At 43.4% G+C, this 27,718-nt stretch overlaps 1 protein-coding gene across 2 annotated transcripts in view; it reads right to left on the reverse strand.

The window, feature by feature from the left end:
* RIPOR3 (RIPOR family member 3) overlaps window positions 1-27,718 on the reverse strand; it is a 107,489-nt gene that overhangs the window by 13,742 nt on the left and 66,029 nt on the right. For both annotated transcript variants that reach the window (XM_053394248.1, XM_053394247.1), the window contains exons 9-15: window positions 26,788-26,831; window positions 25,642-25,767; window positions 19,595-19,740; window positions 9,914-10,043; window positions 7,772-8,386; window positions 7,008-7,147; window positions 6,166-6,304 (exon numbers count right to left, since the gene is read on the reverse strand). In XM_053394248.1, coding sequence (XP_053250223.1) covers window positions 6,166-6,304; window positions 7,008-7,147; window positions 7,772-8,386; window positions 9,914-10,043; window positions 19,595-19,740; window positions 25,642-25,767; window positions 26,788-26,831 — 1,340 coding nt within the window. The remainder of the gene's footprint in view (window positions 1-6,165; window positions 6,305-7,007; window positions 7,148-7,771; window positions 8,387-9,913; window positions 10,044-19,594; window positions 19,741-25,641; window positions 25,768-26,787; window positions 26,832-27,718) is intronic.

Raw genomic sequence — 27,718 nt, forward strand, 5'->3', positions numbered from 1 at the left:
GGAAACTGCTTGCAGAAATGTGTATATAACTCAAAGCTGCATATAAAAATGTGATTATTAGGAGAAAACAATTTGCAAACTGTCATGCAAATGTAGAGAACTGAATCTTAAGACTGGGAAAATGAGAAACTGAGGGAACTGGAACTGACAGATCACTCCATTTTTAGCTGCAATCTAAAGCTGGTCGTAAAGGCCAGTGCAAACAAGAAACGTCCTCGTGCGAACATTCCTGTAAAAGGGCCTATGCACACAGAAACCCCAACACTGGCAACAAATATCTTGGCAAACATGCAAACTATATAAGCACACTCACTAGTGAGCTGAGATTAGCTCAGTATTAGGTTGACATAAATGAATAAATAGGTTTGCTATTGGAGCCTTATTCTAACTTCCCACCCCCATACCCATGTGATTAATAACTGAATGAGGATGGGGAGCAAGACTGTAACACTGGCCCTACCCCTGTCTGGGATGCTCTGCCCCCACATTTACAGCTGAATATAATGAGTTCTCACCAGAAGGCATTTCCTTGTAGTATCTCAACAGACATTGTAATGGAGCATTGAACATCTGCTGACTGAGAAAGGTTATTAGCCAGAAGATCTGTTCATGAGTAAGCATTAACAGAACCTTTGGGAGTCTAAGGCTTCGGGGTTCTTCCAAAAATCGTTCTCTCTCTCTCTCTCCTATGTGAATTGTGCTCTTCCCACTCCTGACTGCTACTACTGTATAGGGATGATCAGAATGAAAGAAGGAACAGCTGGCTGCCCTGTTCTCAGATACAGCACAGCCAGCAATCAATGGAGCTGGGAGGGGCCTACTTGCTGAAAGATATAGCCAGGAGCACAGACTTTTTGGAAGTCAGCCTGTGCCAGAGTTACCTGGGACCTCACAATCATCACAGTGCTTCCTTGTTCAGCTCTGCACTGGGTAGTCATGTCCCCAGGGAAGTCAACATCTGGAAGTGCCTTCAAAGGCTTCCTGAGAATTTCTGCTCAGGCCCTGGAAACATAACTATCTGTTGCAAATAGTCTGACGAGCATGTATTAGGAAAGCAGATTTAAAAGAGGATGGGTGTCTGTTTTGTTTTTACCAGAGCGCCAAATAAGAGCTGGACCACCTTCCTGTGGGAACAGCTTCCCTAGCATGAGAAAGCAGCCAGGCAAACCTTTCTTTAAATATTTGGATATCCATTATGTGAATCAGTGTGGCACTCTCAGAAGCATGGAGAAGGTCATAGCTCAGAGAAAGAAACTCTGAAGGTCCCATGTACAACCACCTGAATCGCCGCTTAACAGGATCAGGCAGCAGCGGCTGGGAAAGACTGTTGAGATTTCCATTCCACCTTAAGGAGCAGACGTGTGGAACTGTTGCATGTCACATGTCTGTTTACATTCCAGCACAGCTTGCTGGGAACTTCCATTGTGTATTGCTTTTGCTTTTTCCGTTTCTCTCTGAGAAGACGAGAGAGAGAGACGACATGTTTCTTTGTCCTGATTTATGATGAATAAATCTGTAGTTGTAGTATGCTTCCACAAGCCTCACACCTATTCTGTGTGTGCAGTTTGATCTGCTGATAGTGTGCCCTGGCTTTGAAGCCCGGGTTGCTGATTTATGTTGGAGCAGAGGACATGGGTCTTCACAGCAGGACGCCAGGAAGGAGACGGCCCAGCTGGAGCTAGCCAGCTGGCCTCCCGGCCCTCTGCATGTTGACAAAGACCCCTTGCCTGAAATCCTGAAGAGCTGCTGCCAATGAGACTGGGCCAGAGGTAGCCCTTTCGGTGTGGTGATGCTCTTTAGAAGTTGTTGGACTCCAACTTTCACCACCCCAACCAGCATGGTCAGTAGTCAGGAATGGTGGCAGTTGTGGTCCATCATGCTGGCTACCCCTGGAATGGACAATACCAGGCTAGATCGACCAGTGATCCGAACTAGCATAAAGGCTGCTTCATATGTTCAAAAGATGCAGGGATAGGGCTGCCAGCCAACCTGAAAAATACCTAGGGTTGTCCGGCTCTGTTGTCATCAGATGAGAAAGGGGAGCAAGTTTTTTGTTTTTTTTTTGGCAGGAACTTGCTCCGACCATAATGCCGTAAAGATGGAAATGAACACAACAACAGCTGGCTCCTTCAGATGGAGGATGAATGACTCCCTATTTAGAGATGAAGAGGTGTACAGAAAGGCCCAGAAATCTATTAAGGACTACTTTGAGATAAATCTGAAAACAGAGGTGGAAAAAAGAACAATTTGGGACGCAAGTAAAGCGGTTATGAGAGGATTTTTGATACAGCAGAATACCCTGAAAAAGAAGAGGCAGAATGAAAAGAAAAATAAAATTTTGGAAAAAATAAAAGAAGGTGAAAAGAAACTGAGATCAAAGCCAAAGTCTCATGAAATTTTAAGAGAAATAAAGTACTACCAGAGACAATATATGGAACTGATGAATCAGGAGATAGAATGGAAAATAAAGCTAATGAGACAGAAGATATTTGAATCGGCAGATAAATGTGGGAAACTGCTGGCATGGCAATTGAAGAAAAGACAAAAATTGAATATGGTTACAAGCTTAGAGGTTGAAGGAAAGAACATTTTTAGGCCAAATGAGATTAGAAACTGTTTTCAGAGTTATTTCAGGAAACTTTATGCACAAGGGCCGGTGGAGGAAAAAGAGATGGAAGAATTTCTTAAAAAGTATGGACTACAAAAAATATCTGATCAAAGTAGAGTGATTTTGAACCAGAAAATAACTGAGCAAGAAATAGAGGGAGCCATTCAAAACATGAAATTGGGAAAATCTCCAGGACCAGATGGCCTGACTTCCAGATACTACAAAGCTTTGAAAGACTGGCTGATTCAACCGTTTAAGGAAGTCTGCAATGAAATCTTAGAGGGGAAGAAGGCACCTGAATCGTGGAAAGAAGCTTATATTACACTTATACCAAAATCTGAGAAGGAAAAGAATCAGATTAAGAACTACCGCCCTATATCATTGCTTAACGTGGATTACAAAATTTTTGCAGACATTTTGGCAAAAAGATTGAAGAGGGTTTTGGTGGGTGAGATTCATAAAGACCAGGCTGGCTTTCTCCCAGGAAGACACTTATCTGACAATGTGAGGAATATAATAGACATTATGGAACTACTTGAGAATAACATTAACACTAAGGCAGTATTAATATTTGTGGATGCTGAGAAAGCCTTTGACAATATCTCTTGGAGTTTTATGAAAAAGAATCTCAAAGGAATGGGGGTGGGCCAAGGTTTTGAGAATGGTATAGGTGCAATTTATTCTGAACAAAAAGCAAAACTAATTGTAAATAACGTGGTTACTGAACAAATTGCTATTGAAAAAGGGACACGACAGGGGTGCCCAATATCCCCACTACTTTTTATAACTGTTCTGGAGGTTTTACTAAATATGATCAGAGGTGACCAGCTGGTTAAAGGGATTCAGGTCGGAGCTAAACAATACAAGTTGAAAGCGTTCGCAGATGATCTAGTCTTAACTTTGCAAGAGCCAGACACTAGTACAAAAAAAGTTTTGGAGACAATACAAGCCTTTGGTCGAGTGGCAGGTTTTAAGTTAAATAAACAAAAAACAAAGGTATTGGGAAAGAATCTAACAGTGGAGGAAAGAGAGAAGTTTCAGAGTGAAACTGGATTAATGGTAGCAAATAAGGTGAAATATCTAGGAGTCAATTTAACAACTAAGAATGTGAATCTATTTAAAGACAATTATGAGAAATGCTGGACAGAAATTAAGAAAGATCTGGAAATATCCTCAAATTTGAGACTTTCCTTGTTAGGCCGAATTGCTGTTATTAAGATGAATGTCTTGCCAAGAATGCTGTTTTTGTTCCAAACATTGCAGATTGTGGACAGAATGGACTGTTTCAAGAAGTGGCAAAAAGATATATCGAAATTTGTCTGGCAGGGCAAAAAGCCCAGAATAAAATTTAAGATATTAACTGATGCAAAAGAAAGAGGGGGGTTTGCCCTGCCGGACTTAAAACTTTACTATGAAGCAGCAGCTTTTTGCTGGTTGAAAGATTGGCTACTTCTTGAGAACACAGACATTTTGGACCTAGAAGGGTTTAATAATAGATTTGGTTGGCATGGATATATCTGGTATGACAAGGTAAAAATCCACAAAAGCTTTAAAAATCATATCGTTAGGAAAGCATTATATAATGTTTGGATTCGTTATAAAGATCTGTTGGAAAATAAAACCCCTAGGTGGCTGTCACCAATGGAGGCTAAGGAAGTTAAAAAACTTAATATGGAATCTAAATGGCCAAAATATTGGGAAATTGTAGAACATGAAGGTGGAAATGTGAAATTACAGAGTTATGAGAAACTGAAGTTTAAAGTAAGAGATTGGCTACATTATTACCAGATAAATGAAGTTTTCAAACAGGACAGGAAAATAGGCTTCCAGGTGGAGAAGTCAAAGCTAGAAACAGAATTGTTAGAACCCAATACGAAGAATTTGTCTAGAATGTACAACTTACTGCTGAAATGGAATACACAGGATGAGATGGTTAAATCAGCTATGATTAAATGGGCACAGGACATTGGTCATGACATTATGTTTGCTGACTGGGAACAGTTATGGACCACCGGTATAAAATTTACGGCATGTAATGCCTTAAGAGAGAATATTATGAAAATGATTTATAGGTGGTACATGACCCCAGTCAAGCTTGCAAAAATTTATCATTTGCCCAATAATAAATGTTGGAAATGTAATGAAACTGAAGGTACTTTCTATCACCTTTGGTGGACGTGCCCAAGGATTAAGGCCTTCTGGGAAATGATTTATAATGAAATTAAGAAGGTGCTTAAGTGTACCTTTCACAAAAAACCAGAGGCTTTTCTCCTGGGCATGGTAGGCCAATTGGTGTCAAAGAAAGATAGGATGTTTTTTATGTATGCTACAACAGCAGCAAGAGTTTGTGTCTTCCAATACTAGCAAAGTATTGGAAGACACAAGAACTACCCACACTGGAAGAGTGGCAGACGAAGGTGATTGACTACATGGGATTAGCAGAGATGACGAGCAGAATCCGTGACCAAGGGAAAGAGACGGCGGAAGAAGGTTGGAAGAAATTTAAACTTTATCTTAAAAATATTTGCAAAATTACTGAGTGTTAAAATGTTATGGGTAAAGCATAACAGATTTGCAGCGATAAATGATTGGATAAGAGGAAAGAAAGAGGTTAAAGAAAGGAATTAATAATAATTTGGATCAGGGGTTGCTGGAAAAAAAGTTCAAAACAGAGATGCAGAAAAGGGGGGCATGGGGAAGTCGCTGAAACTGGGTACATGAAAAAATCTATGAAATTATACATGTTTATATGTTTGTTTGTTTGTGTTTGTCTTTTGTATTGTTTTATATTATATGTGGAAAAACCAATAAAAAATTTTATAAAAAAAAAACAGATGAGAAAGGGGAAAGTCAAGTGTTCCAATTACACAAAAAAGTTAGGCTTCCAAGGCATGCACAAGACGGCCATTACTTCCCTGTCTTGTTAGTGGACAAGAAGCATCTTTTTGGGAAAGAGTATGCTGGCCTAGATGGATCTTTTTCTTACACATGAGTCACAGGGATGTAGCAATCTGTCGATTTTGGTTTCTCCCAGTCTCTTTTTCCCAGCCTTAAGTTCAGTTATCTACATTTCCACATCAGGTTGTGATTTTTTTTAAAAGTTCTCACGAAGATTCATCAGCATTTTTTAAAGTGAGAATTTCTCCTAATTCGTATGCAACAATACACATTTTTGCAAAGTGGATTTTCCCGTTTGTATATGTTATCTTCCCCAATATGTACATTTTCATACACACGTTGCCTTAGTATATGCATTCCTGAACACATGCCTTGGAGACCTACAAGGCAAAATTCGGAAAAGTGAGAATTTCAAAGGATGGCTGTGTTTGGGTTGGTTCGCCTTTGAATGAGAACTAACTTGAGTTTCTCCTGCCAATCCCAACTCATGACAAACGGTTCAAATGTTTGCTGATTGTGCTCATTAAAACAATACAATCTTCTCTCCAAAGACCGACTGTCCTGTGTCTCCCGTTCCGTGAGATTAATCATAGTAATAAGACTCCAATTCCCCCTTTTTTAAAAAAGAAAAGAGAAAGCAATCAAACACAATTCCCCACCTGCAGAAGAGCTCTGCAGAACTGCAGGTGTGCTTCTAGAAGTGTATCTAGGTCATCACTGCCTGTGGTTAACTCCTTCTTTTCTCTTTTGGTATCATAGCCCAGGGATGGAAGTGTGGCTTTGTTGTAGCTGCTGGTGCTAAGGACAAGGATAAGGAAGCAAATAATTAATACAATGAAAATAAAGCAGGGCAGCAGGGGGATGGGTGGTGAACCAAGCCCTATCTTACTGAGGCTTTGGAGAGGAAATATGGTCAATGCTTCCTCTGGGTTATGATTCCAGTGATAAAAAGGAATTCAGTGAAAGGAGCATAAGAACAGAACATCAGAAGAGCCCTGGTGGATAATAATAATAATAATAATAATAATAATAATAATAATAATAATAATAATATATTATTATTTGTACCCAGCCACTCTGAACGGCTTCCAACAAAAGATTAAAAATACATTAAAATGTCACAGGTTAAAAACTTCCCTAAACAGGGGTGCCTTCAGATGTCTTCAAACGTCAGATAGCTGTTTATCTCTCTGACATCTGATGGGAGGGCGTTCCACAGGACAGGTGCCACTACCAAAAAGGCCTTGATTGACAAGAGTGGTCAACCAGAAGCTTCTGGGAAGCTATCAGAGTAGCACAGTTGGTAGATGAGCGGTTGGTAGAGCATGAAGGCTCCCTCGAATCAATACTATAGGCAGCATAATTATTTAATCTAGCCCTGTTGGGCCATCACTCTTCTTTCTCACAGTCTTCTAACCTCTCAGAGGCAGGGCTGTGTATATACAGCATTTCTGCAGATAGGGAAAGAAGGTTGCAAATTTATATACGTAGAAGGCCTTACCTGGTACTGCGGGTCCTTACGCTCCCAAGAGATGACAGTTCATCCGCACTGCCGTCAGCATTGAGGAAGTCAAAGCTTTCCAGCACTGTCTCAACCATCAAGCTCTCCACAGAGGAGTGTTTCAGTTGGTACTTTTTCAGCTGTTGGAAAATGCAAAATGAGTTGCATTTCCTTTTCAGTAGAAACCCTTTTCATCCCCATGGGCTATCAGCAGCACAGATATCACCAGTGAATATTCCAGCACCACCACCCTGATTTCCCAAACTCCCATTAGCCCCAACCCACCATGGCCAATGGTCAGGGATGATGGGAGTTACAGTCCAATAAGAAGAGAAGAGTTTGGATTTGATATCCCGCTTTATCACTACCCGAAGGAGTCTCTAAGCGGCTAACATTCTCCTTTCCCTTCCTCCCCCACAACAAACACTCTGCGAGGTGAGTGGGGCTGAGAGACTTCAGAGAAGTGTGACTGGCCCAAGGTCACCCAGCAGCTGCATGTGGAGGAGCGGAGACATGAACCCGGTTCCCCAGATTACGAGTCTATCGCTCTTAACCACTACACCACACTGGCTCTCAATAATATCTAGAAAGCCAGATTCCCCAGACCTGCTTTAGGGTGCATTTCTCTAGGAACATTTTCACCCCTGTGCATGGCTCGGGCATAATCCATGTGTCTGCACAAACGTTCTTGCCATCTTTGGGAATCTAGGAGTGGAAAGGATAAGAGCCAAACCGAGAGCTAAAAATTGACAACAATTCTTTACCTTTAATTTGCCCCGGATGCAGAAAAGCTGGTATTCCAATTCCTCCAGTTGGATAGGGCTCGGATGCTGGGATTTCAACAAAAGCAACACTTCCTGAAGCGTCTTCTCAATCAACTTAGTCCTTCTACCAGCTCTGACATCAGAATTGGCTCTCGATCCTCTTCGACCAGCAGAGAGGACCTTCCTTTGCTGTACTAAATGGTTACGCCTGTCCCAGACGGTGGACTTGCTCCCCACTTTCTCCTGATCCAGTGGGTGCGTTGGTGTGGCGAGAGCGGGGTCAGCATGGGTCGTCTCTTGTAGGATGTCTAGAGTCCTGCGGCTGGGAGTTTGGCACAGCAGAAGGTCCTGCTGCTCTCCCGCCACACAAGCATCTTGTAGGATAGTCAGTGGCATGGGCAGCGCCCTCTGATTCGAAGGTGGCGTCACGTTCCTGCTTTCTGCCCCTTTCGGGTCCTCTGAGCTGAACGAGCTGCCTTCTGTCGTCTCCGTAAGGCTGTGGCTGGTGCTCCTCAGACTCATGTCAAAATCGCAGTCATCCAAGTAGCTCAGGATGCAGGGATCTCGGGCCTCGTCCCTGATATCTGCTTGTTTTTTCCCTTGCTGCAAAACAGACTGAGGCAGAGAGAGAGGTGGAATTACAAGATCAGTGCCTTTTTACAGCACATAATAAGCGCAACTCCTAAAAGGAACCTGCGACCTTCCACACATTGATGAACTGCAACTCCCATCATCTCTGAACAATGGCTACACTGAGCCATTCATTTTCTCTCAGTTTCTCATTTTTCCAGTGTTAAATTCAGTTCTTCTCTCTAGAGGCTGAGTTCTTCCTGCACCATGTCCCTCAATTGCAAAATTACCCATCCAGGGAGGGATTCAACTAACTTGTTGTGCATGTGGAATGAGGTTCTCTTGTGCAATGGGACTTCCTCCACTCTCTCCTCTTTCCCCCACGTTCCCTAAATCTGCTCTGGAGAAGAAGAAGAGTTTGGATTTGATATCCCTCTTTATCACTACCGGAAGGAGTCTCAAAGTGGCTAACATTCTCCTTTCCCTTCCTCCCCCACAACAAACACTCTGTGAGGTGAGTGAGGCTGAGAGACTTCTAAGAAGTGTGACTAGCCCAAGGTCACCCAGCAGCTGCATGTGGAGGAGCGGAGACGCGAACCCAGTTCACCAGATTACGAGTCTACCGCTCTTAACCACTACACAACACTGGACAATTGGGGGAGCATGGGCAGAGGACTGAGTGGGGTGGGGAACATCTCATTGCTCAAGTGGCCCTCATCCCCTGTGCACATGCCCCACTTAGCACTACAGGCAACATCCCATTTGTGCATGTTCAAGACATGCACAATCGCACTTGCATGCATTGCAGCAAACCTGGAAGTGGCACAGAAAAGGGCAGAAACAACCCCAAAAGAGCACAAAAATGGCACAAAAACAGCGCCCAGCAATCCCACAAGCCTTTATACAGATGTTTAAGGCCTGTGGAGGGTTGGAATTTGAGCAAGAAGGGAGTGGTTATGGTGCAGTTTGGTGAATTTTTTGTTTTCCCCCCTCAGGGTTTTGTTTTTCAAAGGGTTTCCAGAGGTTTAGAGGGTGTTTGCAGGCTTTTGCAATGGTGTTCCCAATATACACCATTTCACTTAAAGGCGTGGTGCCTCGGAACGTAACCCCCATGTAAATGTACATTGAATTCCACCTCTAACCCATTGTTTTTTCAAAACAAAAAAATTTTTTTCCTTCCAATAGCACCTTAAAGACCAACTAAGTTAGTTCTTGGTATGAGCTTTCGTGTGCATGCACACTTCTTCAGATTGTTTTTTCAGTCTTTCCACCTCACCAGAAGCTTCTTCTGCTCCTTGAAGGCCCTTGGTGCTTTACATCTTCATTTCATTAATTAGCAACAGTTCTAAACGGCACGGCTCCTGTCTGAGAAGAGCCAGAAAAGACTAGTATATTGTGGAGCTGACACTCATTTATCAGAGGCTGCTAACTGAGCATACTTCTGTTTTCCTTTGCCCGATACATTTCAGCAAGTGGGACAATTTCCGGTAGGCTTGTCACGACACACTGCAAAAGTGGCTGGGAGGGTAAGCGCTTGAGCGCAGAAGCTCTTTGCATCTCGTTCATACTTACAAGGTAATATTTCTCTCGGAAGCTGGGAGTGTTTGGTGGGGTCCAGCTATATATGGAGTTTTTCCTGCTCCCCACAGAAAACTTGGAGGCAGATCCAGGAGACAAGACGAGGCTTTCAGTGTCAAAAGGGCTACGGGAGGGAGGGAGAGAGAAAGAGAGAGAGAGAGAGAGGATGAACTCAGAACTCAAAGGTTTCATGCGCCATAACCACTGAATAAGTGTCATTTCTCTCCCCCATAGTATGTTTGCACACCACCACTGTATGGAAAAATGCTTGATAACAACAACAACAACAAAACAACAACAACAAATTTACTATTTCTACCGCACCCATCTGACTGGGTTTCCCCAGCCACTCTGGGCAGCTTTCAACACAACATTAAAAACAGAATAGAACTTCAAACATTAAAAACTTCCCTAAACAGACTGATTGTTAAGTGCTGTTGCAGAAGATAGTTCCGTTGCAGGAATATCTCGTTTCCTCAGCGAAAAGAAAAAGACCAATGTCATGTACACTGGCGGGGGCGATACAATTTTTTCACCCAGCTAAGATATCTGCTGCAATTGGGAGTACAGTACAGAATATGGTTTTGCAAGAGAGCACCTATTAGACTGCGCCCATGACATTGCTAGCATCATGGGGAATGAGCCCCAACTACTGTGTGTTTAACTGCCAAATGAAAACAGTTTCATTTGCTCAAGCCCTTTTAACACAGCATATTTATCTTGCTTTTATCCACTGGCTGCTTTTATTGATTTATTGCTGTTTAGTCCCTTGCTTTAATTTTATTTTCATTACTAGCCTATAGCATTGTTTCACCTTTTTTTTTTACTGCAAACGCCACCTTGAAAATGCTTTCATTAAAATGGGGGTAAAAGATATGATTGAAATAAATTAAAAGAAACAAGGAGCAGCATGAATGCACATCCTGACACTGGGATGCCGTCATGTGAACTGAAGCGTTGATTTGCTTTTAACTCTTCAGAAGCTGAACACTCATCCAAAATAATTCTTCATCTAGCGCAGCAGCTTTCAAATGTGACACTTTCAGGAAACAAGTGTGTTCACATCCCCCACCCCACCCTGCAAAAATGCAGAAGGGAGCAGCATTCTTGCTATAGCCAAGTTCGTGTGTAGCATTTAAAAAAAGCAATCACACACACAAAACTACTAATGCAAATCCCAAAGCAAATGAATGTGTTTGTCCCCAAATTGCAGTTTGAAAGGGGCAGGAAGAGAGTGACCAACAATTGCAGTGAACTGTAGTTCACACTGAATACAAGAAAGGTTCTGAGTAGCTTACAAGAGCAGTGCAGTGTTGTCCAGAGTACACTTAGTGTGCACAGAATGCGGCTTGAGGTGAGGGTGGTAGAAAACTGAGGAAGGGAGCAAACTCCACCTCAACATTTTGTTGCAGGGCCCCGCAGATACATCTTTATTTTTACATGCACATATTACTCTACCACCTACAAAGATGCTCAGAGCAGCATCCCAAAACACAGATATTCAAATATAATGGTGGACACCATCTAGCAAGGGCACTGGATGGATAACAATCAATCTTGGGGAGGTGGAAATGCCCTAGCGAAGACCAGTTACGAGCTAATTTTCTGCCAGATTTCAGCTGTTCAGTCCCATGGATTTCAATCAGACTTTCTTCTATTTTTGTGGACTTCGGGGCACCACTTTATCTCAGCCTGAAGACAACCTGAGCACGGATAATAACTTCTTTACTCCGAAGGTGCTGCTACGATACCACCGTGGAGGCCAGGCTTACGCAGCATTAAGACTAATGAAGTTTAATTGGCTAAGTTTGCCAGTGTCACACAGCTGGGCTTCGTCAAAGCAAGTCAGTGCCACACAGGAAGATTAGCAACTCATCTGCTTTTTCTCACTTTGTAACAAAACAAGAGAAGATCTCTGAACGGCAGAGAATATTCCATCCAAAGCAGACGCCACAGTTACTTACAAGTCCATTTCACTGGCTTGTTTCAAATGTATACACTTCACTTGACTACCGATATGCAGAAAAGATGCACTTTATGGTTTTCAATGTTAAAACCTCAATATGTGGGACCACCAACCTCATATAACCAAAATGCTTACGTCTAATTAATGCATGAAGTAGTTAATATCATAGAGTAAGCTGTCCTTCCAGGCTAAGCTTGGCCACTCCCCCTCATCATGGGAGTAAGGAAGTAATGTTCAGTCGTACCTTGGTTGACGCACATCTTGTGACTCGAACATATTGGCTCCCAAATGCTGCAAACCCAGGAGTGTTCTGGTTTGTGAATGTTCTTTGGAACCCGAATGTCCAGTGCAGCTTCCGTGGCTTCTGATTGGCTGCAGAAGCTTCCTGCAGCCAATTGGAAGCCGTGCCTTGGTTTCCAAACATTTTCAAAGTCGAACGGACTTCCGGAATGGATTGCATTCGACTTCCGAGGTACGACTGTAATGTATATTGTTTCCTCGGTCTACCATGTGAACTCTGGTGTGTAACACAGGGCCTTTTCTATAAAGCCATTATTGTGTCCCTATACAAATAATTTAGGAGCTTTCACTACTCTGGATCTAATCTAAGTTTTGCTGCCTGTATTTTCTTACTTTTCTAGGGGGGGAAACATGCCAGGGAACTGGATCTGTGCCCATTTCCCTTCTTTATTCTGGTTCAGCTATTGCTTTGGAACAGGACCATGTCTTCTTTCTTCTTCACAGCTCTACAAAAATGTAGAGCACATGGGATGATGCTGTGCTCAGGTTGTGTGTGTGAATAAATCCATCAATTAACTTTCATTCCATGAAAAACAAAAACTGGGTAAGTGCTGGAACCCCTGGGGTCTCTTTGTCGCTCAGGGATTGGGGTGGGTGCAACATCTAGGTATTGTTTTGGGGGAGTATTGTTGCTTTTTTATTTTTTACTTGTAACTCCTACAATTCATGTGGAAATTGTTTAGTTGGGCTGTGTACTTTTTTTGAGCTCTAATCATAATTTATGACTACTTTTGTTATGTTTGTATTTGTATTTTTTGCATTGTAAGCTACCTTGAGCTTGGTTTTAGTTATGGAAAGGGGGCATAAAAAATAAAACAATGCATTCACGTATGTTACGCTGGTGAAATGTTTTGTACCAGAACGACGTTGTTGCACAAGAGAAGGCGTTGCTGTGGTAACATCGTTGCACGATCAATTGTGCAAAACAAGTTTCCGCTAGCAAAGCTGTTGCACCTGATTCCGCTGGTGCACAACATTAAAATTCACCCATCATGAAGGGCAAGAGCTCTTTGTGCTAGGTGCAGCAGAATTCAACCTTTTCAGATCCAGTATCTACTTCTAACCCAAACATGCATTTGGGGACCCATTTCTTAATCTTTTAACACATATCTTTGCAAGGTGGTAATACTCTTGTTGCGACCCACCTTCAATCAGGCCATGACCTACTCATGGGTCTCAGTTCAACAGTTGATGACCAGTGAACTCGTGGACAGAGAATCATGGATACAGCCCTGGGGGTGTGGCATGGAGTGAGCGATGCTCTGGCTCCACCCACCATCAGTTGCAACCCCGGTGGGCTTTTTCCATGGCCTGCACAGAACATAAGGCTGTCTCTCCCTGCTCTTGAGATTTAAAGATTTAAAAAGCACAGAGAGAGAGAGAGAGAGAGAGAGAGAGAGAGAGAGCGCAGCTGGTTTGCAAATAAGTCATTTTATAGTGTAAAGATAATATCCACTGAAAACGGGGGGGGAAAGTGTGTTTTTTTAAAAAAAAAGTGGCTACAAGCAAGCAAACAAGTCTGCTGGGGTTTTTTTGGGGGGGTGTCAACTTATTGGGGGATTTTTGCACAAAGCCCCATGAGAATCCACTTGCTGAAAGACCAACATATTGTGCAAACTCAAAACACTGCAAAAATGTTTTTAGATTTCCTACCAAGGATTAGCTCACAAAATAAAACATGCCCCCAATTAAAAGAGTTTCTCGGAATAAAATGTTTCTTTCTTGGAGGAAAAACAATAAGGGTTATTTGTGTGTTAGTTTTCCACTACAAACAGGATTGCAGGAATCCCCCTGGAGTTTTCATTTCCACGCAGATCCAGTATATCATCAGAATATATTTTCACACACACAATTTACCTAGCACAGAAGTTAGCCTAACAGATTTGTATTTTCCTGGAACCCCATGACACCGTGCCTCAAAAGAATTCCCAGCACTTCTTAGGCAGAGCTGTAGCTGGGCTGGGGGGGAGGTCTAGCCAGGGTTTCTGCCCCAAGTGAAGCCTCCAAAGGGGTGCCATTGAGGCTCCCAGCATGTCTGAGCTTCAGCCAAAAAGAAAGAAGAAAAAGTTAATCCGAAAATTTTTCTCTTCTGTGCAACTTCTGAACAGACAATCCTCCATGTGCAGCCTTACTCACTGGTGTTTGTACAAGGGATTGCCAAAGTTGCCACAAGAGGTCCCCATTTAAGTTTGGAGAGGAAACGTTTCCCTGTTAGAAAAGAATTCAAGCCTTAGGAGAGCTGGCACACACATTTCTGGATTTGCAGATCTAGCAGCAGGGAAGGACTGGCAAACCCCAAGTGATCCAGGAGTTGCTGCAAAGAGTGCCGTGGAAACTTTTGGCACACAGAAAGGGAGAATTGGAATCAATTAAACTTGCTCTGAGTTTGGCTTCTCAAACGGCTCGCTCGCTACAGTGCTCCAGCCAGGAAACAAAAGAGGCTTCTCTGCACTGTGGCTTTGCAATATAGTCACTACCAAAGCTGGTTTAGCCAGAAAGAGATGTGCAAAATCTATACGGAAAACAAGAGATGGGACCTGAGCTGCAGGGAAGTCAGAGCAGAAATGCCAAAGGACCCAGGCCTCTTACCTTTTCTGGCACACACGCCCTTAGCTACTGTTTTTACAAGGATATTGGGAGAGCGGGGGACAATTATTTGGCTAAAATTGGAGGGAGGAAAATGGAACTTGTGGATTTCATTAAGGGCTGGCCTACATTTTTCTCCCATAATCTGAGCACCGATTCTGAGAAGCTCCCTGGAATTATATCCGTCCTACACTACAGAGAAACAATAGCATCCCGCTGTAAACATCCAGGAAGTAAAGGGGAGATCACACACACACAAGCACACCCAGTTTAGTCTAGCTTTTGTATGGTGCAATGGCCATGTTTGCATGTCACAGTAAGGCAGGAGTGGAGAACCTTTGGCCCTCCAGATGTTGCTGAACTTGGGATGTTAGGGGAGGGGCAGTATCTCTGGGGAAGGACATATCGTACTCCTTCTGGGCAGTTTGTCCACCATTGGTTTGCTCCCTCTGCACACAGCTCTCAACCGTGGCTCCTAGAAGCTGCCAGCATGAGACAGCAGCCACACCCTGGAAACGGCTTCAAATGACCAGCTAAACTGGGTGAGGGTAGCCAATGGGTCTCAAACCCTCAATGAATTAAGGTCTTGCCCTGCATGTGAAGACAGGCTCCAGTGGATTGAGTGGATGAGAGCAATAGTGGGTCCAACGGTCAAGAAGGAAGTTTCTGCATGTGCTGTAGAGGGAAGAAGAGTTTGGATATGATATCCCGCTTTATCACTACCCTAAGGAGTCTCAAAGCGGCCAAGAATCTCCTTTCCCCTCCTCCCCCACAACAAACACTCTGTGAGGTGAGTGGGGCTGAGAGACTTCAGAGAAGTGTGACTAGCCCAAGGTCACCCAGCAGCTGCATGTGGAGGAGCGGAGACACGAACCTGGTTCCCCAGATTACGAGTCTACCGCTCTTAACCACTACACCACACTGGCTCTCGAGGGACAAATAGGGCTTGTCAATCTGGGAAGGTAGCCCTTCTAGGAGAAGGAAAACTCTGATCACATTGTCCTGTGGCTATACTCATTTGTGAGAAAGGCTTCAAGAGTAAACCAGTCCTTACCCTCTACCTTTCGGAACATCTTCAGGAGCAGAAAAGGCTAAGGAGTAAACTCTACACAAATCCAGAGTGGAGTCCCTAAGGCGAGTGGATGGCATCTTGTATGCCTCCTTCCGGAAACTCCCGCAGCCAAGCTGGAGCAAAACATATTGCTCTGCTTTCCTTTGGACCACATCAGCCAAGGGGGGGGGTCTTGTCATCTGGGCAGCATGGATCTCCATACACACTGCCTAGGAGGGATCTCACTTCAGTGCTGCTAATGCAGCAAAAAAGACTCAGCCCAACTCCTATCAGCCCCAGGAAGCATGGCCAATGGCCAGGGACGATGGGAGTTGTAGTTCAGCAGCATCTGAAGGGCCAAAGGTTTCCCACACTGCAATAAACTACAAAACCATGGCTTACTATGCAGAAGAGATTGCTCTGGAAGGAAACAAACTATGATCCCAATTGAGTGTTGCATCAAATCCAAGTTCATTTGCTCCAAACAAACCTTGGTGACAGATTATGGTTTCTGGAGGAAGCAAAACAAACCATAATTTTTGCACACAATGCTAAGCCAGGCACCCTGGTTAGTTTTCTCCCAGGGTGAGTGGGGAGCAGCGATCATGATCCTTCTGCACCATGCCAAAGGCCTGTCTAGGCCAGCATCCTGATTTCACAGTAGCCAACCAGATGCATATGAGGAGCCCACCAGCAGATCCCAAGTGCAACAGCAGTCTCCTCACTGGTGCTCCCCAGCAACAGTAAAGTGGGCAGCACTTACTTGCGCATGGTAATATTTGGTTTATGGTTTAACATGATGCACAAACTCTGTCAAAACAAAGACATCTTATCCACAAGGAAAAAGGAAACACGAAACAAGTCCAAGAACTAATAAATAACAGGAACTAATAAAAAAACTATTGCTTTCCAAAGTAGATTTTTTACAAAGATTAAGGCCATCTTTCTAGTCAAAAAGTGTGGTTTTTTTAAAATAAAAAAATCGCTTCACACGCCTCACCCAGCAGCAAGCATCAGTCAACGTTAGCATTTCAAGCCAATCTTTAATAGCAAATCATTTATCACACACAAAAAAGTTTACAAAAGGATGACCCTAAAAAAAGTTTTAAAAGCAAGACCACTGTTGGTGAATTTTTGGAGTGGAAGACAAGTGATTGTGCTGGAACAGCTAAGTAGGAACTTGACACAACACACATTTCAGGTCATTGTGTTAAGATGCAAGCATGGGAAAGCTGATGAACGTATAAACAATTTGTTTCAGGTGGCCTCCTTCCCTTCCCCTTATTTTGGGTACCTGCCAAATGTTTATTGTGCAGTCTTAAAGAGCTTTCGTTCTCAGCTGTGTTTCATCTTCAGATTCCATTCTTCATTATTTGTATAGACATTACCAGTGAACTAGGGAAGTGAGCTTCAAGTTCACCCAGAGCAGTTCATTGTTAAGGGGAGGGCAGAACAAAGCCACTGGCAGAATTGCCACCAGCAGAAAGAATAAAAAGTCTTTTTTTAAAAAAGAGAGAGAGAGAAGACAGCAATACAGCCTGGGCAATATATTCTCCTCCCAAACATCCTTTCTTCCAGAAGTGGCATTTATAAAGCTGAAGGTGTTGTGGGGCAGCTGCTCCTACCTAAGCTGAGCTTGGCCTGCAAGCGAGAACAGAAAGAGAACTGCCAATATAATTCTATACTGCCACCAACCTTCCTGAGCACCAGATTTACTAGACAGCAGAGGTGGCCACTTTCTGTGGGCTCAAGGAATGCCCTGTTTCAGCAGCCTGGTAGCTGGAAGTGCACTTTGAATCACAAACAGACCCCAGGCCCCAGTGAGATGCTATAATCCAACAGATACCATTTATGAGAAATGGCTTCACATGCATTCAGATATATGCAGCAAAAGTCCCAAACAGGTGTAGTGTGTGCACTGAAACACAGAGCTAATTCAAACACTCTATCTTGGTTTATTAAGGCGAGATACGCACAAGCCTTTTGTGTACACAATGGAGCGCATTATCTGCTGCCTGTGCAAAATGCACAATTAAACTAGGAAGCCTCTAATAAACCATACTTTGCCATTTGGGGCATGTTAATCTGGAGCACACATCAACTTCAGTTGACTGTACAGCAGCCACTCCTTGATGGATTAAAATGGATGTTGAGAATGTAAATATTCTGTGTCACTTTTGTGTAAGGTGCTTGGAATTTTTTGCTGACTCTCAGTGACAGTGAAGGAGACCTCAACATCTTAGAAAAACCTCGTTAGATCTGCATAATAAGGTGCTAAGTAATGCAAAGAGAAAAACAACAACCTGCATTATTGAAAGTGGTATCAGAATCTATCTGGGAGAAAGTGTAGTCCATAAATCAACAACTTACACAAGCTCACTTATGTAAGTAATAAAACTGATGTGAAAGGTGGAAAATTCTACCCTATTGGTCCAGTTCCTGATTAATATAAAAGATGTCTTCAGAAATTTTCTCTCTCTCCTAGCCTTGCTGCCTAACTCTTCTGCACGTGCTGCTTCAGAGCTCTGGATATACAACTTTGAACTTCATTCCAAAATGCTAAGCAAGCTAGGAAACCTAGATAATAGGACATCCTGTGAAATCCAGAAATTCTGTTTCCCAATAAGATGGGTTGTTGGGCTTTGGGAGCCCAAATCTTCAACCAGGATAGGTAAAAACCAACTACAACTGATTGCAATGCCAACGCAAACATAATGCTATTCTTATACAATTCATAATCCATATTATTTACTTAAAGCACTATATCCCCATATTGCATTGCTTTAAGTTGCTTTTATCTTCTTCCGATTTCATAATAGCACTATCTTCTATGCAAAGATAATCATACTATGCCTTAAATGACGGGTTTGTTTGTTTAAGTTACAATCCTGAGTCTGTAGTCTATTTTATGCATTACTGGTTATGTATTACCATCTCCCTGCCTTGCCAGCGGACAAATTTTAACCCTGACTGTGGCTGGGTAATCACAAAAGTAACTGATCAAACTTCAGCGGGTGCCAGCTTCAGAAAGCCAGGATAATAAACCAACGCCAAGCTGCTTTAGCCCAAAGAGAAAATTATAGTTTATCAGAGGCTTTGAAAGCCATTCAAACTTGCAGAGTTGCAGAGCAATCACTGCATCCAAAGCCCTGCCACACGTGGTCAGGGTGGAAGATGGAGGAAGCAGGCAGGTTGATGTGCCAGCATGAAAATGGCACATAGAGTAAGCCCAGGTTGGGTCTGATGCTGTCATATGGTGGCAGCAGGCCTGGTTTGCGATCCACTGGCTACCAGGCCAGCTTAGCCCCATCCCTCCCTAGAAAGCCTCATTTGGGGGCTTTCTACTGGCTAGCAATGCCATTCTCACTGGTGGCACTTCCTCTCATTCACACATGCAGCGGATAGAAGAGGGAGCTGAAGGGCGTGTTCCCTACCCCCACCCCAGTCCACCAGCACTGCAGCCTTGAACAAACAGAGCTTGAGTTGCTCTGCCCCTGGTTTAAGTTGTGCTTGTGGCAAAGAAATGAGTGAAGGGTCTGCATGCATTGAAAGGACATAAAGCTCATACATGCCTCAGATGAATGTGGTCATCTGAACACAGTCACATTCTCTCTCTTACAAAGACGTAGAAACCACCAGATTCACTATACAGCTTGTCCTTCATAGTGAAATGGTGGCCATGTTACCCAGGACCACATAAAACTGCTTTCCATGCAACCAGTTGGCGCAGCACACGTTGTGATCTTAGCAAGCGAAATCAGCACACACTTACTTCCAGAGGACCTCCAGTTGCAGTTTGATGGTGCCCAGTTCAGTTATATCCACAATGATGGCTTGAGGCCGGGTTGTGAAGAAGTCGATGCAGTCACATGTCACCATGCCAACCAACAGGGTGCTAAGTCCCCGCAGTTCTGTGACCTGGACAACAAAAACAACAAAGGATACCGTGCTATCAGTCAAGGGTAGCTATATGCATACCAACCTGAGTATGGAAACTGGTACATGAACATGCCGTCTACAGCACAGTAGCGAAGTCTTCTACCCAAGACATTTCAATTCTCATGCATCTCCCAGGGCACATGTGCACCGATCCTATCATAAATGAATAAATGTGTGGCGTAACAGCCCAAAATAAAAGCATCTCAGCTTTCAGCAGAACAGAATGGTTGAATTCCAGGCAAACCCTACCTGTTCACTGCATACCAGAAGGCTGTACCCACAGTGGCCTCGTTGGCACATAATGGTAAGCCATAGTGTGAACCAGTGATGGCTCTCCAGAAGATGTTGGACTACAACTCCCATCAGCCCCAGCCTCCATGGCCAATGGTCATGGATTATGAGAGTTGTGGTCCAGCGACCTTTGGAGGGGAAGGTCCATAGCTCAGTGGCATAGCATGCAGGTTCAATCCCTGCATCTCCAGGTAGAATTGGGAGAGAACTCAATTGGCAATCCTGGAGAGCCACCATCAGTCAATGTAGACAGCACTGAGCTAAATCAATGAATCAATGGATAAGGCAGCTTCTTCTGTTTCTAAGGCCACGAGTTCTTCATCTCTAGTCTGAACAAACGATGGTTTACTGTGAACTTGAGCACAGCTCAAGTAGCACCTGCCCCACCTCCTGCCTGTGTTGAACTAGAAGGAGACACCAGAGCACAAGCTCAGCAGTAGGCATGAATCAGCACTCATGGTTTGTTTCTCCCCAGATGAAAATGAGACGAAGTCAATACCAAGCAAGCCCTTAGGTTTCATTCCCATCCAGCAAAGCAAAGCAGAACACATGCAAATTCATCCTTGTGCACCAACACGCTTCCCATTCACAGCAATCATAGCTTGCCATTAAGTGTGAACAGGCCAGTGAGAAAAACAGATTCAGAACAGTTGAAGATTACACAGGATGTATCTATGCTACAGATTTCAAGCAAGTCACTTCCTCTCCCCAGGAGCCCCAAGGAACTGTAGTCCCATTAAGGGTGTAAGAGACTTCTAATCGATCTTATCCCTTTCATCAAGGTAGAATATTCAGATTTCAGAATCTGAATATCCAGGAGAGATAAACTGATACAGAAGTTTGTAGTGCAAACTGTTCACTGCTGTATCCCCATACATGCCCTGGTACAAGGCATACACAACAAACAGTGCTGTGTTTTTATTACAAGCTTTCAACACACAGAGAGACTTCTCAGGTACTTGGATGGTGCGATGAGTTCTTAATGTGCTTGGAATATGCTGTTCTCCTTCCTTTTAACATGAGCACCCAGTGCTGCATTGTGCAAGCAGGAGAACTGCCAGGTATCTCTGGGTGAGACATCAAGACACCCTTCGTAGAAGCGCCAAGATCAAGGGTTACAGGATATAATTATGAGTTTCCATACCAATATACTTATTGGTATGTAATGAATGATGCTTTACAGGGTTAAAGAAAAAGAAAAATGGTGTAAAAAAAAAGTACAAACGTGGAAGTAATCTAATTAGACACAACAATACAGTAAGAGTAAATTTTTTGAGGTCTTAGAACAAAGGAAGGACGTCAATTTGTGTTTATGTACGTAATGATATGGTTTTTTTCTGTAGATGTGTGCTTTTTTGTTTTTGTTTAGTTTAGTTTAGTTTCCTTTGCTTTTTTTCCCTTTTTCTTTTCTGGTTTTTTTTTTTGTATGTTCCGGGTTTTTTTGTTTGTATAGTATTATTTTGGATTCAATGTTTGTAATTTTTGTTATGATTCTGAATTGAAAATTAAAAAATTCAAAAAAATATATATGAGTTTGCACTCTTCCAGACAGACCAAAGCATCATAAGAACTTCCTGCTTAGATTATGGCAAAGCCACCTTTATTTCTACTGGATGAGACCCGATGGGGGGGGAGGAGAAGGGCAGCATTGGAAAAGAAAGGATAAGAGACCCCTATTCTTGCAGAAAAACAACAGGATAGGGTAGAAGACGCACGCTCACACAGACTTTGGAAAGTTGCACACTTGCTTTCTTCATGGTGCCAAAATACCAGCCCAGGGCCTAAGGGAAGACAGGTCAGGCTAATTGCAATAGCCCAGGCCACAGAGCAAGGCAGAGAGGGTAGTTGCATTAGCAGCAGGCATAGCAATAAAACCACAATCACAGAACGTTGAATCATAGAACAATGCAAAGAAGCATTTCTTTTTTTTTATGAATATTTATTAAGGTTTTCCATTTTATACAAACAAAAAAAAGAGAAAAAAAGCACAAAGAAAAAAGACAATATTAAAAACACATAGTTTTCAAAACCTAGTTTCCAAACCATCGTCCTTTGACTTCCTCGAACCTCCCCTTCTTGTTTTCTAGATCAAATTATTTATCCAGCAAATCCTGATCTCCTAACTTCACAATTAATTAACCCTTTATTTTCTTTTCAGCTTCTTAAATTATTGTAGCTTAAACCTTATTAAAACAGGGGGGGGAAAGAAAAAATATTTCTTCCATATTCTTTTACCATAACAGCTAGAAACCATTAATTTCAATCCAACTCCCTTCAAAATTCAGTAATATTACAGTATTTCTTTAAATAATCCTTAAATTTCTTCCAATCTTCTTCTGCCGACTCTTCTCCCTGGTCGCGGATTCTGCCAGTCATTTCTGCCAATCCCATACAGTCAATCAGCTTCGTCTGCCATTCTTCCAGAGTGGGTAGATCTTGCGTCTTCCAGTGCTTTGCTATAAGTATTCTTGCTGCTGTTGTTGCATACATTAAAAAAGTTCTATCCTTCTTTGGCACCAATTGGCCGACTATGCCCAGAAGAAAGGCCTCTGGTTTCGTAAAGAAGCATTTCAGTCAGGTGCTTGGGGTTACTTTGTGCTTGCCCCTCACTGGGTCAACAAGATCACAGCAGAAGTGCAACCTAACCAACCTCCATAATTCTCTCATTCTACACGGCTTAGGTCTGAGCTATCTGAAAAACTGTATTCCTTCCAGTTGTTGGGTTTCAGTTCCGATCAGCCCCAGCCTGCATAGCCAATGGTCAGGGATGATGAAAACTGTACTTCAGCAACAAATGGAGGGCACCATATTGGCTGCTCTTCATATAATTCTAGAATTGTAAAGCTGGAAAGGACCATGAAGGGTCATCTGGTCCAACCCATTGCAATGCAGGAATCTCAACTAAAGCATCCATGACAGGTGGCCATCCAACCTTTGCTTGGAAACTTCCAATGAAGGAGAGTCCAGCACCTTCCCAGGGAGTCCGTTCCACTGATGCAAGCTAACACCTGACTGGATGATCTTTTTAGAGAACTGATGAGAAAGCACATATGAACAGGGCCTTGCCAAGCAGAGCCCCAGGCCAGGTAGATAATGTCCCCCCCCCTTTTTTTACCCTGGGGATAACTGAAGTCTTATAAATAAGTAAGAACAGTGGTACCTCGGGTTACATACTCTTCAGGTTATGCACTCCGCTAACCCAGAAATAGTGCTTCAGGTTAAGAACTTTGCTTCAGGATAAGAACAGAAATTGGGCTCCGGTGGCGCAGCAGCCGCAGGAGGCCCCATTAGCTAAAGTGGTGCTTCAGGTTAAGAACAGTTTCAGGTTAAGAACGGACCTCCGGAACAAATTAAGTACTTAACCCAAGGTACCACTGTATATAAATAATAAATAAATAAGTAAGTATATAAATCTATTTTTAAGTAGACAAATTTGACTATTAATTATAATTAAATTATAATTATAATTAAAACTTCTACGTCTTCTTAGGTAAAGGTAAAGGGACCCATGACCATTAGGTCCAGTCGTGGCCGACTCTGGGGTTGCGGCGCTCATCTCGCTTTATTGGCCGAGGGAGCCGGCGTACAGCTTCCGGGTCATGTGGCCAGCATGACTAAGCCGCTTCTGGCGAACCAGAGCAGCGCATGGAAACACCGTTTACCTTCCCGCTGGAGCGGTACCTATTTATCTACTTGTACTTTGACATGCTATCGAACTGCTGGGTTGGCAGGAGCAGGGACTGAGCAACGGGAGCTCACCCCATCTCGGGGATTCGAACCACCAACCTTCTGATCGGCAAGTCCTAGGCTCTGTGGTTTAACCCACAGCGCCACCCACATCCCTTCTCCATCTTCTTATTCTACTCTTAAAAAAGATGTATGCTTGTGAGAAAGCCACTATTGCTCATAAGCCACTATTTCTTTAAAAAACATGGTTTCCACCAAATTTTATCCTCATTGAGCTATATGTACTCCTTGGGTGTAAGTAATATCCCTGGCCTAGTCAACAAAATTTTAAACAAATGGCCACATCTTCATCAATATTTCATCATTTTTTTAAAAAATTAGCGATAAGAAAGCCAACACACTTATCTTTAAGGCACGTGTGGTTTTAATATTTGGCAAACAAGATTTCAAACAAAAACTCACCAACTTTTAACAGCATGAAAAACATGGTCCACCATCACGTTCGCAGCGCGCTGGCTGCTGGAGCCTTGGTCGCCTCCACCCACCCGGCGCCTGTTCCACGCTCCTCTGCGGAGCCGATAGCAGGACGCCCTGGACGCCGGGGAAGCTTTTCTCTTGCGCTGCCAGCCCTGGTCCCAGGGAATCCGCCCACCACCACCACCGCCTTTGCACCTCCGCGTTCGCCCCAGTGCATCCCCTGCGATTGTGAATATGCTGACCGAGGCCGCCTTTGGAATTGGAGGCCCGGGCCAAGTGGCCCATATGGCCCCCTCCCTCTGTCTGGGCCTGCATATGAATGCACCCCAACATGGTTAAAATGTTATGGGCTAAAGAAAGCAAGAAAATATTAAAACGTGTGGGACTGAGCTCTGCCAACGACACAAAAGCCAAGTCTATCGCTTCTTCATTGAATCTGGAGATGACTCATCTTCACTGGCAAAGTGCAAGACTCGCATGTTTTCTCACAGTGTTTGCACAGTGCATCTCAATTAACCTCTCAACACGGAGTGAGGGGGGGCAGTGAATAAAGTGAATAAAGGAACATTTTAAACACATTTCCAAAAGCTCTGCTGGAGAGGGATCAGGAATTCCTCTCAACGAGACTCTACCCATCTCCAGCACTCTCACTGCCAGCAAACAAGGAGTGTTGCAACAGTTCTTTCAGAGAGTTTGAAAGCTCCAAGTGGACTGTCATTTCAGAGAATAGTGCATTTCAGGAAGAGTCAAATTCAGAGCTTTGACAAGCAGGAAGCTGGTTTCAAAACAATGTGACTAGGGTGAGTCCCTCACTCGGTTTGATTGGCTCACCGTAACTCATCACAAAAGATAGGTTCACTGGATGTTGGATAACTGGCAGGTGTGTTGACAGGTAGCGGCTGTATGAACCTGCATGCAAGCTTGTCAGAAGTGAAGTTCTGGGCAGATGACTAGACCGCTTCCTGCCACTAGTTCCTACTCACCAATTCAAACTCAATTGACAAGAAGATCTGCCAGTTTACTCTGGTGCCATACACCCCTCAAAGTGCCATGTCATTGTGTCATTGATGGATCCAGTGCTGGAGTCCCTCAGTCCTACTTCAAATATTCATGTTCATTGCATCCCAGTCTTAAATACAGGCTCTCCAGTCCGTTCTTTGATCACTAAGCACCAGAATTTCAAGATTTGCATGTATCATACCAACAGAATTTCAAGATTCGCATGTATCATACCAAAGTTAACCATGTTGCCTCACAGAAGAAAAAAAATGTTGAGGAAAGGCAAGGAAGTGAAGCTATGGCTGGTTCAAAGAAGCTAACATTTGGGCCTTCAGCAAACAGTTATGAAATTTGTTTCAGGAGCTTTAGGGAGAAACATGAAGCAGGCAACTGCCTTTGCTAGCAAGAGTCAACACGTGCCATTACCTTGATTTCAAACTTCTCATGGAGGTTGGGTATGAAAACTTTTTCCTCCTCATCCCACGTTTGACTGTCGTCGGTCAGAATCCGGCCTTTCAGTTTCCACTTTTGGCGCCCCAGCCGTACAAACACCTAAAAAACAAAACCCAAGGTTTTGGAGGAGCATGTATTTTGTCTTAATTTGTGGGATCTCAAAAGATTGATAAGAAGAGCCTTACTGGATCAGGCCAAAGGCTGAGGGTCACTTAGTCCAACCCCTGGACTAATGCAGGAATCTTTTGCCCAACGTGTGGCTCAAACCCCCAACCCTGACATTAAGAGCCTCGTGCTCTACCGACTGAGCTATCCAAGTCACATAAATACCTTTAAACATATAATCCAAGTTTCATCAAACCATCATGAATTAGGTAAGTACACAGTAGGCAATTCCCAGCCTTGTGAAGTGCTGAACAAGAAACCATTATAACTATTAAAATATGCAAATATACTATGACTTATTTGCATATTATATGAGTTGGTATGCTTCCTCTTTCTTTCTTCCCTCCAACCAGAGGCAACAACCTAATTCAGTATTTTGGAGGCTCAATCCATCTCCACAGCATCCTAGATTTCTTTTTATATGGCCATAGGAAGCTACTCTGTAGGAGTAGGAACCAACTCAAATGAGGGGTTGTCTAGATCAGTCTTCCATGCACCATAAATAGGAGGGCCTGTGGCCCTCCAGATGTTGCCCAACTCCCAGCTCCCATCCTCCTCCATCTGCACAGCTAACGGTCAGGGAGTCCAGCAAGACCTGGAGAGCTGAAGGATCCCATTGCTTATCTTCACCAATGGACCGAATCTCTCCAGGATGTCAGACTGGAGTTGACAGCCTTACATGGGGATGCTAAGGATGGAACATGGAGCTGTTTGCGAACAAAGCATGTGCCTTACTATGTAGGTAAGGGCTGTAGCAGAAGGTCCCAAGTTCAATCCCTGGTATCTCCAGGTAGGACTGGGAGAGATGCTTGTCTGAATCCCAGGAAGACCAGTGCCAATCAGTGTAGACAATACTGAATTCGATGGACCCATGGTCTGTCTTCCTGCCGCTGAGCTGAAGCCCTTCTGCCACCTTCAAGCAACTTCTTGCAATCGGACTGCTAAATACTATACCTCATACTGGTCCCCTGGGCAGAGACGTGCATATCCTACTAACCCTGGAAAGAAGCACAGAAGGAATTTCATCAACTCAGAGAACAGAAGCCGTTAACATAAATTGTTAGAGATCTCAAAACAGTTCTGGTTACCGTCCCTTCAAGTAAATGCCACAAGGAAGATTTATGGGTGAGCAAATCTCTTGGGATGGGGAGGTGGTGGCAAGGTTTGTTTTTAAATAAACCATATCCAGCAGATAATTGCAATGGATGTAAATAACTCCACATCACAGCACAGACCAGCTGCTTGCTTATACGGGACAACCTCTTAAGAGAACAAATGAGGGTCAGAAAACAGCACTACAGAGAGAGCTGCATATATGTTCAAATGACATTTTATTTTAAATGAAAAGCAGCCACTGCAAGCTGCAATGAAGACAAGAAGAAGAGTCTTTGGGGAGTATGTTCTTAACCCTTCTCCTGCCATCCCTTTTCCTTTGCCAAAATCTAAAAGAACTGGCTGCTTTTCATTTTTTAAAAAAGTCAGCAAGAAGTTACATGCATCTCTCTCTAGCATGTAGTCTTCAGCTACTCACTTTCAATTGGTCCTTTACACAAAAGAAGGATAAGGATACAAGGGTGCTTTGAACACTCTAAAGCACTGGTAACCAGCTGACCATCAGCACTTGCAAAGCCACCCATTTCAAACCACGTGAGCAAAGAAATATGCTTCACTTGACATCATGGTGCCCTCAAGTGATTGGCAGGTGGGCAGTGCAAATCGTGGAGGTTGGAGGACCAAAGCATTCAGCCTACCAGCCAGAAACTGTTTCACATCTCTGCTCTAAACCACTATATATGATTATTACATGGTAGCAATTTACTACTAGAACCACCAAAAGTGGGTTGGCTTCTTGACTCAGAAGATGTCTGATGCTATTCAACTACTG

This window comes from Podarcis raffonei, chromosome 6 (assembly GCF_027172205.1).
Source record: "Podarcis raffonei isolate rPodRaf1 chromosome 6, rPodRaf1.pri, whole genome shotgun sequence".
Taxonomy (NCBI): Eukaryota; Metazoa; Chordata; class Lepidosauria; order Squamata; family Lacertidae; genus Podarcis; species Podarcis raffonei.